This window comes from Babylonia areolata, chromosome 21 (genome assembly GCF_041734735.1).
Source record: "Babylonia areolata isolate BAREFJ2019XMU chromosome 21, ASM4173473v1, whole genome shotgun sequence".
Lineage (NCBI taxonomy): Eukaryota > Metazoa > Mollusca > Gastropoda > Neogastropoda > Buccinidae > Babylonia > Babylonia areolata.
Window position 1 is genome coordinate 1,255,488 of NC_134896.1, and position 14,443 is coordinate 1,269,930.

The 14,443-nt window shown below is 40.1% G+C and overlaps 1 protein-coding gene across 1 annotated transcript in view; it reads right to left on the bottom strand.

Annotated features, from left to right (window-relative positions):
* Positions 1-14,264, bottom strand: part of LOC143295783 (uncharacterized) — a 29,426-nt gene extending 15,162 nt beyond the window's left edge. Inside the window, exons 1-2 of the mRNA XM_076607401.1 lie at positions 14,158-14,264; positions 11,771-12,960 (exon numbers count right to left, since the gene is read on the bottom strand). Of these exons, the coding sequence (XP_076463516.1) occupies positions 11,771-11,978 (208 nt within the window). The 5' untranslated portion in view covers positions 11,979-12,960; positions 14,158-14,264. The remainder of the gene's footprint in view (positions 1-11,770; positions 12,961-14,157) is intronic.
* Positions 14,265-14,443: the final 179 nt, after the last annotated feature.

Sequence of the window (14,443 nt, forward strand, 5' to 3'; positions counted from 1 at the left end):
ACATATGTTATTACCATACACACACGGACACAGTTTATTACCATACACACACAGACACATGTCAGAAAAACAAAGAAAGCAAAAACGCCTTAATCATAAAAGTTGTTTAAAACATGTACCAATGAAGAGAAAATTAAATGAATACTGAAAATAAAAATCTATCAGGTACAGTTACAGTCAAGCTTTCATGTATTAAAACACCTAAACTCAGTAAACTATGCAATCAGTTGGCACTGAAGAATCTAAAATCATATTTTGTCTACGTAAAATGCCAGAACCTTCTCAAGAACCTCACTGATTACCAAAATTCAATACAGGTTCTCTTACACTGAACACCATGAACACAGACAAAAGGTGGAAAAAAAAGAAAAAAAAAGAAAGAAGGAAAGAAAGAAGAAAGGGTGTGTCCAGTTTCCATACAATTACAAAGCAAACCCAACCCAGCAATCAATATCATGTTACACCTGTTAAATGTTTTGGTTAAAGTAACAAGTTAATCAAAGAACAATCTTCAATGCAGGTATCATCAGATACTCTGCCGCACTGATTTTCCTGTCCTAGTGGATCAGTGCAGCAGCATTCCCAATGATGATCCATCACACTTCTTCATTTCTTTGTCACTACTGGAATCTGCAATCACTCAGTCAGAGAAAAGCTCTCCCCAACTGCATTTTAACAATAGGGTATCTAAACGCCCCATAAAAAATATCACCCCCTCCCCCAACCGTCCAACATTCCCACCATGTCCACCACACCCCTTCCTGTCTGTCATGGGATGAGAGATCAGCATCAACAGCTACTGTTTCTCTGAACCCAACAACACATTTGATCAGCATCAACAGCTACTGTTTCTCTAAACCCAACAACACATTTGATCAGCATCAACAGCTACTGTTTCTCTAAACCCAACAACACATTTGATCAGCATCAACAGCTACTGTTTCTCTAAACCCAACAACACATTTGATCAGCTTCAACAGCTACTGTTTCTCTAAACCCAACAACACATTTGATCAGCAACAACAGCTAATGTTTCTCTAAACCCAACAACACATTTGAAGCAAGGATGCAAACTCTTCCCCACAGTCTCAGTAAACAAAAGCATGTTGAGATAAACCATCTAACTTCTAAGCGCTGGGTCATGAGAAAATAAAAAGGTGTTAACAAGCAACCCAAACTAAATTCTCTCTTGCTCACATTTTCACACCCTGGTGTGCGCATGCACACACAGACACAGACACAGACGCACACACGTGACAAAGCCTGCACATGCCTGCACTCTCACACAAAGCTCACATTTTAAATAGTACTTGGGAGTGAAAGCAAGCAGGTTGAAAATGCATGCATGTAATGAGCATAATTTTATGAGAAAACAATTCCTGATTTTGACTCTGTGGCCTTCAGCCAAGGTAAACGAAATAATTTGACAACTGGAAATTCTCAAGTGCCAAACTGCAAGATCACTGACTTTGTGGGCAAACCAGATTATTATTTTTTTTATCTGCTCTTTAAAAAAATGTGCCTCCTTTGAGCTTTACTTTGAAAATAAAACTCACTCTGGGTTAGTCAATATTTCTGGGATCTTACTCTTAGCAGTGCAACTTCCACAAGTCTTAGTGTTTGTAGAATTTCAGTCATTAAAGCTGTTCCAATGGTCTGGAGAGTCTGATCTAAAATCACAGTGACTTTAGCCACTGGTTACAGTTCAAGGTAAAAATATCTGGTCATTCACTTATCTATGTATTATAATACATTGTATCCAATACACATAATAAATTATAAATATTTTTGTTGTTACCTTTTTGATAACATCTGCATCAAAATCACTACGAAACAGTTGAGACTTCTTTCTTTAAAAAAAATTAATAATAATGTGACTGTGACCCAGCTCTCTCTGATTGCTGTAAAGTCCCCCCCCTCCTCCACCCCCCCCCCCCCCTTTTTTTTTACCCACTATGAAAAAAAAACACATAAAAATAATCATGAACCCCAATGAAACACTCAAACAGTTTGACTCTTCAGTTTCTCATGGAGGCATCACTGCATTGGGACACATCATCTACCCTACATTGGGACAGATCATCTACCCTACATTGGGACAGATCATCTACCCTACATTGGGACACATCATCTACCCTACATTAGGACAGATCATCTACCCTACATTGGGACACATCATCTACCCTACATTGGGACACATCATCTACCCTACATTGGGACACATCATTGGGACACATCATCTACCCTACATTGGGACACATCATCTACCCTACATTGGGACACATCATTGGGACACATCATCTACCCTACATTAGGACACATCATCTACCCTACATTGGGACACATCATCTACCCTACATTAGGACACATCATCTACCCTACATTGGGACACATCATCTACCCTACATTGGGACACATCATCTACCCTACATTGGGACAGATCATCTACCCTACATTGGGACAGATCATCTACCCTACATTGGGACACATCATCTACCCTACATTGGGACACATCATCTACCCTACATTAGGACACATCATCTACCCTACATTGGGACACATCATCTACCCTACATTGGGACACATCATCTACCCTACATTGGGACACATCATCTACCCTACATTGGGACAGATCATCTACCCTACATTGGGACAGATCATCTACCCTACATTAGGACACATCATCTACCCTACATTAGGACACATCATCTACCCTACATTGGGACAGATCATCTACCCTACATTGGGACACATCATCTACCCTACATTGGGACACATCATCTACCCTACATTGGGACACATCATCTACCCTACATTGGGACACATCATCTACCCTACATTGGGACACATCATTGGGACACATCATCTACCCTACACTGGGACACATCATCTACCCACCCTACATTGGGACACATCATCTACCCTACATTGGGACTCATCATCTACCCACCCTACATTGGAACACATCATCTACCCACCCTACATTGGGACACATCATCTACCCTACATTAGGACACATCATCTACCCACCCTACATTGGGACACATCATCTACCCTACATTAGGACAGATCATCTACCCACCCTATATTGGGACACATCATCTACCCTAAATTGGGACACATCATCTACCCTACATTAGGACACATCATCTACCCACCCCACATTGGGACACATCATCTACCCTACATTGGGACACATCATCTACCCTACATTGGGACACATCATCTACCCTACACCATGTCTGCTTGGCAGATGCCTGAAAGCAGCACACTCCAACACACTGACCTTACTTTATCATCTCATCTAAATGATACACTCTCACTCTCACTTTTATTTTGCACTAAATTCCAGTCCAACGTGTTAAAAAAAGGCGAGAGCAGGATTTCAAGCCACACTTTAATGGACACAATGAAACAAAAGGAAAAGCTACAGAACCTCCTGAAGCCTCCAGTAAGCTGTGTGAGAAAAATCAATGTCTGTACTGCACAGCATTGAAGTGGTTGCTCTGTCAGCTTCTGAACTGAACTAAACAGGAAAGTAGAGGTAGGGGTGTGTGTGTGTGTGTGTGTGTGTGTGTGTGTGTGTGTGTGTGTGTGTGTGTGTGTGTGTGAGTATGCACATGTGTGTGTGCACGCGCACGTGTGCGGGTGTGTGTGTGTGCATGTGTGTGCGTATGTGTCAACAGGTATGTGTATAAATGTGTGTGTGTGTGTGTGTGAGTATGTGTCTCTGTGTGTGTGAGCACACACATGTATGTGCATGCATGTGCAGATTTTGATGTGTGTGGAACTTTGTGTGTGCATGCAGAAGTGAGTGTAAAGTTCTGTGTGTTAAGGGAGTGACTTTTTAAGTGTCTCTGTGTTAAGGTTGCATTGATGTGTTCGGGTAGGTGATTAACTGGGTGGAGAAATCTTTGTGCATGAATAGAAGACGACTCTGATGGGATAATGCATCCACAGATAGTTCTTCGTGACTTTGTATGAACGAGGGAAAGAGAGAGGCAGAATAGTTCTAAGGACTACATATGAAAGAGGGAAAGAGATGGAGAAATGAAAGGACTGTGTGTGTGTGTGTGTGTGTGTGTGTGTGTGTGTGTGAGGGAGAGAGAGAGAGAGAGAGAGAGAGAGAGAGTTGGTAATTAATTTAACGTCTATTCACTGAGATGATTTCTGACATGTGTCTGTGTATCAGTGTATGTGTGACTGTGACTGCAACAGTGTAAGTGCATGCATGCAAACAAGTGTGTGTGTGAGGAGGGTGAGGGGGGCGGACTGCACTCTGGGTGCATAAATGTGTATTTGTGTACGTATGTGTAGTTGCGTCAATGTGTGTGTGTGTGTGCGCGCACGCGTGCATGTGCATGTGTGCGTGTGTGTGTGTCTCCATGTATGTGTGTGTGCATGTGTGCAAGATGTGCATGCATCTGTGTGTATTTTGTGTGAGTGTATACACGTGGATATTATCACATACTATTATATAATATGCCGATGAATACAGCATGCATAATATATAGAGAGTGCACAGACAAGCTCACAAGTGTCTCCTGCCTGTGCTCCTGTCTGTGTGTACCCAGGCAGTCTGTGTGATCAATTCATAACCTGCCGGCTGTCTAAGTACCAAAGGCATCATAAACTGAGTGTGGCTGTCATCTGTCAACAAAACCTAGCATTTGCCGGTCTTCAATACACTGACAGAGCTAATCACGTTGATGGGTGGGGCCAGTACACTGCTAACACTTGCTGCAGATCGCTGGAGCTTTGCGCTAAGTAAAAGGGCAACTCCGTCATGCCACAACCAAGTGGTGCCATTGTCTAGGAGCTTGACTGACAGTGAGGCTTCACATCATAGGGAGGATACATACAGCTCACTCATTCATAACCCGAGTCACACTCACAGACCTGTCCATATGTTACTTTCAAAAAGGCAGTTTCTGTTTGCTATCATTCTGCTAGTGCTGCCCTCCCCCCCCCCCACCCTCTCCCCATCTCCTCTGTGTGTGTCTTTCTTGCTCTTCTCCCCATCTTCTCCCCATCTTTCTCCCCATCTTTCTCTCTGTCTTTCTCCTTTCTCTCTGTCTATCTGATGCTCCAGTTTACTCCAGTCTCAGTTGTCATTCTCTCTCTCTCACCCTCCATCCTCCCCCCACCCCCCTCAAGCTCTTTTCCTCCTTTTGTTTAAAATGTAATGACTCCTGTCAACAGCTGGATAAATCAAAAGAAATGTCACTGACAGATTGAGTTTCTGTCATGTAATCTTCTAAAGCATAGCCCTACTTGTGTACATGTACATGAACACACACACACACACACACACACACATACATACATATAACACACACACACACACATATATATATATATATATATATGTGTGTGTGTGTGTGTGTGTGTGTGTGTGTGTGTGTGTGTGTAAATTTCACAAAACGGTATGCACTAACACAGCTGACAGATGACATTAATCATATATTAAATAAATTCCATCTCAACAGGAATGATTGTAAATAAAATTACATGATTGTTTCCTTTATTTCAACGACACAGTATAACAATTAACACTACTGTAACAGTGGCTTCTCTGTTCTCTCCTCCACACAAATCGATCATCACATGTTTTTTTCCAATTCAAGGATATTAACAAATTCTTTGTATTACACTTACACTAAGTTACAGCCATACTGATTGGAAACTCAGTTTAAAATCATTTGTATGTATACAGCTGTCCACACTGTTGTTTGAACTGAAAAAAAAAAATCATCTGTAGCAAAAATGAATAGTTTAGTCAAACACAAAAGGACCACTGACTCTCTTGAGAGATTGGCAGACACTGACAAAGACAGGCAAGTCACACAAAGGATATTAATTGCAATGTTTTTAAAAGCGAATATGTGAAATGCTTTTATTTGAGAACATATGTTTATTACTCTTGTTTAATCAAGTTATCCGCGTGTGTGGGGTGGGGGGTGGGGGTGGGGGATTCGGTGCGGGTGTGTGCTGATTATCTGGTTGTGGTTTTCCGCAATTCATCTTTATTCTTATCTTATCTGTCTATTATAATCAATGTGCAGTATAGTAGGCTATGTTTATAATTATATTCAAATAATGTTTCTTAATTCTTTCTGTTTTTACATTAAGAATACTAGTTATTACCTGCAGTGTGTGGATGTATGTATGAAACGATGTATGTGATATTTTTTACATTTGTATCTTCGTAATATTTGTTGGGGCTGTTGTTGGCTTTTTCAGTTATGGTCCCCATGTTGTTTACTTGTCTATGTTGTGATAATGCACCTGACCAAATTTCTCCAGTTGGAGATAATAAAGTTATTCTTATCTTATCTTATCTTATTTTAAAACTATAAAGGCATGGAGAGACAGATAGACAAACAAAACAGACATTTTTTACTTAAGTCTGAGCTCTGGACAGAGAGACAGACAGCCCAGACTGACAATGAGGGCAGACTGCAGCTGCAACTTGCAAGTTATACCACGTCTAAAATGAATTTCATAAACAGGCTCAATGTGGGTGTTTTTTCCTGAACAGAACACTTGTTCTTAAAACACCACTCTTCAGCAGTCAGATAGGTCTGCAAGTCCAGAGGAGTGAGGTTTAACGATAAGAAGATTAAGACAGGCACGGCGGAACATGTTCCGTGGAGAGAGTTCAGTTAAATACAGGTGGGGGAGGGGGGGAGGAAAATGGAGAACAGAATTAACGTTGTGCTCATTCAGTAAATTAGGCTTTTTCTTACTTGAAATGAATGTCACACACACATACACATCCGTCAATGCAACAAAGTGTCCACTGTTTGTGGTATGATAATATATATGAAAATAAATATCCGTTAAAAAACCTGGACAGTCATTTCATTGAAATTTATCTTGGCTACAGCATACAGTCATCTTGATTTTGTGTGGAGAGAAATAACTTTAACATGAAGTCTGCATGCAGGTCATATATATTATATTATATATATATATATATATATATATATATATATATATATATATATATACGTACATACTACTGATGATGATAATGATACTTAATGAAAAGTGGGTTTAAAAGAAAGTGAAAACAGATTCCTGATAGTGTGACATGACTACTGCTGTTTGTGAGATGAGGACAAATCAAACAGTTGACATCAAGAATGCTGTTCATCTTCCATGTCTGATACACACTTTGTTTGCTTGTTCTTGGTTGTTGTTTTTTGGGTGTGTGTTTATTAAAATTCTGTTAGAACTTTCAGAACTTCCTGTAACTGTTGCTCATCTTCCCTCAACCCCTCCCCCTCCACACATGTAACCCATTACAATACATTCACAAAACTATTCCAAGCTTTAAGATATCAGTTCAGCAACATAATCGAGTAAAAAAACAATTTTTTTCCTTCAAATCAAAAGGATGGAACTAAGATCTGAAGAAGCAAAGTTTGTACATTTTCTGTGTGTTCAATTTTCAATGCTTACAAAATTAAATTTTGTATCGTCACAAATTTTGATCCAAAGCCAAGATCTCCCAAGCACATTTCTCCTTGAAATAGTGCCTAGTAAGATAGCAAGTGTGTGCATTCGTGCATGCTTGTGTGTGTGTGTGTGTGTGTGTGTGTGTGTCCCCGTGTGAATTAAATATAACTATATTCAAATTTTATCATTATCAAAACCAAATTACAGAAGAGTAACCATGCTAAATTATTTGAAACAAATGTGGATCCCCAAACCAAGAGATCAATGGACCAACAGCCTCCCTCTGGCTGTCCCACCACAATGATACTGACACACAGTCAGCACGCAGCTTTAACTTACAATTTACGGCCACCAGACTGAAGTAAAATGCTGTCCCACCACAATGATACTGACACACAGTCAGCACGCAGCTTTAACTTACAATTTACGGCCACCAGACTGAAGTAAAACGCTGTCCCACCACAATGATACTGACACACAGTCAGCACGCAGCTTTAACTTACAATTTACGTCCACCAGATTGAAGTAAAACGCTGTCCCACCACAATGATACTGACACACAGTCAGCACGCAGCTTTAACTTACAATTTACGTCCACCAGACTGAAGTAAAATGCTGTCCCACCACAATGATACTGACACACAGTCAGCACGCAGCTTTAACTTACAATTTACGTCCACCAGATTGAAGTAAAACGCTGTCCCACCACAATGATACTGACACACAGTCAGCACGCAGCTTTAACTTACAATTTACGGCCACCAGACTGAAGTAAAATGCTGTCCCACCACAATGATACTGACACACAGTCAGCACGCAGCTTTAACTTACAATTTACGTCCACCAGATTGAAGTAAAACGCTGTCCCACCACAATGATACTGACACACAGTCAGCACGCAGCTTTAACTTACAATTTACGGCCACCAGACTGAAGTAAAATGCTGTCCCACCACAATGATACTGACACACAGTCAGCACGCAGCTTTAACTTACAATTTACGTCCACCAGACTGAAGTAAAACGCTGTCCCACCACAATGATACTGACACACAGTCAGCACGCAGCTTTAACTTACAATTTACGTCCACCAGACTGAAGTAAAATGCTGTCCCACCACAATGATACTGACACACAGTCAGCACGCAGCTTTAACTTACAATTTACGTCCACCAGACTGAAGTAAAACGCTGTCCCACCACAATGATACTGACACACAGTCAGCACGCAGCTTTAACTTACAATTTACGTCCACCAGACTGAAGTAAAATGCTGTCCCACCACAATGATACTGACACACAGTCAGCACGCAGCTTTAACTTACAATTTAATGCCACCAGACTGAAGTAAAACGCTGTCCCACCACAATGATACTGACACACAGTCAGCACGCAGCTTTAACTTACAATTTACGTCCACCAGATTGAAGTAAAACGCTGTCCCACCACAATGATACTGACACACAGTCAGCACGCAGCTTTAACTTACAATTTACGTCCACCAGACTGAAGTAAAATGCTGTCCCACCACAATGATACTGACACACAGTCAGCACGCAGCTTTAACTTACAATTTACGTCCACCAGATTGAAGTAAAACGCTGTCCCACCACAATGATACTGACACACAGTCAGCACGCAGCTTTAACTTACAATTTACGGCCACCAGACTGAAGTAAAATGCTGTCCCACCACAATGATACTGACACACAGTCAGCACGCAGCTTTAACTTACAATTTACGTCCACCAGATTGAAGTAAAACGCTGTCCCACCACAATGATACTGACACACAGTCAGCACGCAGCTTTAACTTACAATTTACGTCCACCAGACTGAAGTAAAATGCTGTCCCACCACAATGATACTGACACACAGTCAGCACGCAGCTTTAACTTACAATTTACGTCCACCAGACTGAAGTAAAACGCTGTCCCACCACAATGATACTGACACACAGTCAGCACGCAGCTTTAACTTACAATTTACGTCCACCAGACTGAAGTAAAATGCTGTCCCACCACAATGATACTGACACACAGTCAGCACGCAGCTTTAACTTACAATTTACGTCCACCAGACTGAAGTAAAACGCTGTCCCACCACAATGATACTGACACACAGTCAGCACGCAGCTTTAACTTACAATTTACGTCCACCAGACTGAAGTAAAATGCTGTCCCACCACAATGATACTGACACACAGTCAGCACGCAGCTTTAACTTACAATTTACGGCCACCAGACTGAAGTAAAATGCTCTTCAAAAATGCACTCATGCACACACATATGCTTAAAAATAACATTATGTGAATACAGAATAGACAAAATGAAGAACATATATATGCAATAAAAAAAATGTTGCTGCATGCAATGAAGTTCACACAGACATTATACCACACACACACACACACACACACACACACACGATTTCATCATGATGGGTAAGGTAGGACCACAGTTAGACACTAAACTTCAGAATGTTTCAAAACTAATTACACCAATGGACAGAGCACAACAACCCCATCATCATCTTCATCAACAACATCACATTCACAGTTCTTACCGACTATCATTTCATCACTATGCTGAAAGGTTTCTCCACATGATTATAGACTATCATTATCCTTAATGGTTTATGAACATGATTATTGCCAATTGTCAACAATAATTCATTCATTATCCTCAATGGTTTATAAACAGGGTTATAACTGACTGTCATTTAATCATTATCTTGAAAGGTTTCTAAACAAGCATTACTCATTTACTGACTATAGTTTAATCATTATTCTCAAAGGTTTTTTAACATGGTTATGACCCACTATCATTTCATCACTGTCCTCTAAAGTTTCTGAACTTGGTTATTAACAACTATCGTTTAATCATTATCTTAAAGATTTATTTTCAGAGGTTTCTCAACATAGTTATTACCGACTTTCATTTCAACAGCATCCTCAAAGGTTTCTGAACAAGGTTATCATTATCCTCAAAGGTTTCTGAACAAGGTCATCATTATCCTCAAAGGTTTCTGAACAAGGTTATCATTATCCTCAAAGGTTTCTGAACAAGGTCATCATTATCCTCAAAGGTTTCTGAACAAGGTTATCATTATCCTCAAAGGTTTCTGAACAAGGTTATCATTATCCTCAAAGGTTTCTGAACAAGGTTATCATTATCCTCAAAGGTTTCTGAACAAGGTCATCATTATCCTCAAAGGTTTCTTAACATGGTTATTACTGACTATCGTTTCATCATTATTCTCCAAGGTTTCTTAACACTGTTATTAATGACTATCATTTCATTATTATCCTCAAATGTTTCTGAACATGGTTATTACTCATATAGTCATAATATCAGTATGTTACCGACCATCGTATCATCATCATTATTATTAAAGGTTTCTGGACATGGCTATTATTATGATAACAGCTATTGTATCATCATCATCACCATCATCATTATCATCATCAAAGGTTTCTGAATGTGGTTATAACAATATTAGTATGTTACCGACTATCATATCATCATCATCAAAAGTTTCTGAATATGGTCATTAGTATGTTACCGACTAGCATATATATCATCACATGGTTATCAGTATGTTACCAATTATCATATCATCATCAAAGGTTTCTGAACATGGTTATCATTATGTAACTGACTATCATATCATCACATGGTTATCAGTATGTTACCGACTATTGTATCATCACATGATTATCAGTATGTTACCGACTATGGTATCATCACATGGTTATCAGTATGTTACGGACTATTGTATCATCACATGGTTATCAGTATGTTACCAAATATCGTATCATCATCATCATCATCATTCAAGGGTTTCTGAACGTGGTTATCAGTATGTTACTGACTATCATTATCACTATGTTACTGACTATTGTATCATCATCATCAAAGGTTTCTGAACATGGTTATCAGTATGTTACTGACTATCGTATCATCACATGGTTATCAGTATGTTACTGACTATCGTATCATCACATGGTTATCAGTATGTTACCGAGTATCGTATCGTCATCATCATCATTCAAGGGTTTCTGAACGTGGTTATCAGTATGTTACTATCGTATCATCATCATCAAAGGTTTCTGAACATGGTTATCAGTATGTTACTGACTATCATATCATCACATGGTTATCAGTATGTTACTGACTATCGTATCATCACATGGTTATCAGTATGTTACAGAGTATCGTACTGTCATCATCATCATTCAAGGGTTTCTGAACGTGGTTTACAGTATGTTACTATCGTATCATCATCATCAAAGGTTTCTGAACGCTACCTTCATCGTTGGCTTTGGTCTGCATCTGCTTGACATCGGCACACTCAGCCAGACTTTGCTGAAGGACCTGGTCCAGGAACTTGGCCTGGGCTGGCGTTAGCTTCTTGAGGAGCGAGTACAGCGCCACCGTCTGCTCACACTCACTCCATTCCTTGAACCAGGAGGTCACCTGCCCCACCTGTTCTCGAAAGTTGCTGTTGGCCTTCATGTTCAATGATGAAGGCCAGAGTCGTTCTTGTTCTTGTTCTTAGTCGCTTGTTTATTGAAATCCCTTGCCGTTGTCTCCTCTCGTCTTGTGGTTGTCATCAACTGATGTCTTTGGTGGTGTCTACAGTTGTTCTTGTTCTTGGCTGCTTGTTTATAAACCACTTGCCGTTGTCTCCTCTAATCTTTTGGCTGTGATCAACTGACGTCTTTGGTGGTGTCTAGAGTAGTTCTTGTTCTTACTTAGTCACTTGTTTATAAACCACTTGCCATGTCTCCTGTCGTCTTGTGACTGAATTCAACTGATGTCTTTTCTACTATCTCTCAGATCTGGGGTGCTCCTGAACACTAGCTTCAGAGCGAAGCTTATTTTTGTTTGGTTTTTGTTTTGTTTTCTGAAATAAATGCTGACAGTGATTAAGAATACCACTTGAAAAAGCACCTTCTGTTCACTTGTCTGGAATGCTTGAAAAGTTGAAGCTGTGATGGTTGGAAGACTCACAGATCTTTGGTGGTTGTAAAACTAAATCATAAGAATATATCACAATTTTTAGTATAGTGTACAAGGCAAAGCAGGTTCACTGCAGGCTGTGCTTGTGATGAGTGGCGCAATGTATGTCACTATCACAAACTGAATAACAAGGTCAGTGTCATCAACAATGTCACAATTTCAGACTGTCACTTTCTGTCCAAAATGTGAAGATGCAGGTATTCCAAACACAAGTTACAAACATCCAGGATGTCATGTGATATGCCAAGCACTATCACTACAAAGTGGTGTAACAGTGTGTTACTATGGTCACTAATGGGAGGTGTAACTGTGTTACCACTGCCACGTCACGACGGCACTGACACCAGCACCACTGGCACCACCGTGAGTGTCAAGGTCAAAAACGACATCACCATGGGCAGCACTGTCATTGCAGGTCAATCCTTCCTCCTTCTCTCATAAAAGTTCTCCTCCAACATGGGCCTGTCTGCTATGCCTGCACACACACAAAAAAGCACACCATGTTTGTTCTGATTGTTGTGCTTTAAAGTTCAAGACAAATAAAATATCTTTGAAGTGTTCAGCTACCAAACTTTGTTTTTGGTGGGTTTTATCATCACCCAATTAGATTCGGAGTCAGACAATACTCATTCTCCCATGATTACAGACATCACTGTAACTACTGTGTCCCTTAATTTCACTTTTTCAGCTTAAGGTTTCAGTCTCCAAGTCTAATAGTAATAATAGTCAAGACATCAAAGAAAAAAGCCACAAAATTATCAGATAATTGGTGTTTTTTAGTTTGCAATATTTCACGAATGAATACAAAATTTTATACTGAGTGATAGACTCCATTTCACTCCCTGACAGGTCACTGACTCATACACCCAACACAAACGCGATCAGTTCTGTCCCTAACACCTCGAAGACCAAGGTGTTTATTACAAACATGAATCAGCAGAACCATGTCCTAAACAAAATGGAACGCGACGAACAATTAAAATAATGTCGTCTTTCTTCGAGTGATAACTTGGTCACAAAGTTGTGACGAACGAGACCTTTGTTACGATGTGAACTGAACTCGGAAGACTTGGTCATCAGCAGACGACACGTTGTTTTTTTGGCACAATGAACTACCTGTACACTCTCAATTTAAACACTGTACTTGTTAATGGTCAATTAAGTTGGAGAATACATATCCAACTCTCAATGCAGAAATGTGTCACATTCTAGACGCCAAGTTATAAAAATCCCAAGAGAAAAAACAAAAACACGGGATTTCCAAAGGGAAGCTAAATTTAGCAATGGACAGCACTGTGTCAAGACCGACAACCTGGAAAGTACGTGTTCTGATTGTTTACTTCAATATTCATTTCGCCTTGTTTTGTTTTTTTCGCCTGTACAGCGTTCCCATGCCATCAACACAGAATTCCCGTGTATCTAACATTCCTGATGTCATCTGGATTCATACAATTAACCCACTAGAAATACTGGTGAGCATTAGACAGGAGATGAGAGGAAAAAATATCGGTAGGTGCTTTCCAACCCACGAGAACTCAACAAGAACACACAAGACATCTAGCTCTGTGTTGTTTGACACTGCGAACGAATCGAGCCGCCGATTCAACTCCCGTTGTAAACTAACCCTCCGATATGAAAGGAAAGAATGGAGAGTATTCATACAAAAACTTACCTGGGTATTCATGAGAACCTAGTACTTCTCCACGGTTCCATGTTTCGACGAGAAACACAATCACAGACGCCCTGCCCAAGGCATAGTTACGACTCCACATGTTCGGGATCTTTATGCTAATAATGACGTCATAGGACAGCAGGCTGCTCTGCGCGCACGCACAACACATCAGGCAGCCAATCAATGCAGGACCAAAACAAATCTCTCTCTCTCTCTGTGATTTTTTTTAATCTGCAAAACTGTCATTCAGTCATTCACAGTCATGTGCGAGACATGATCATGTCTG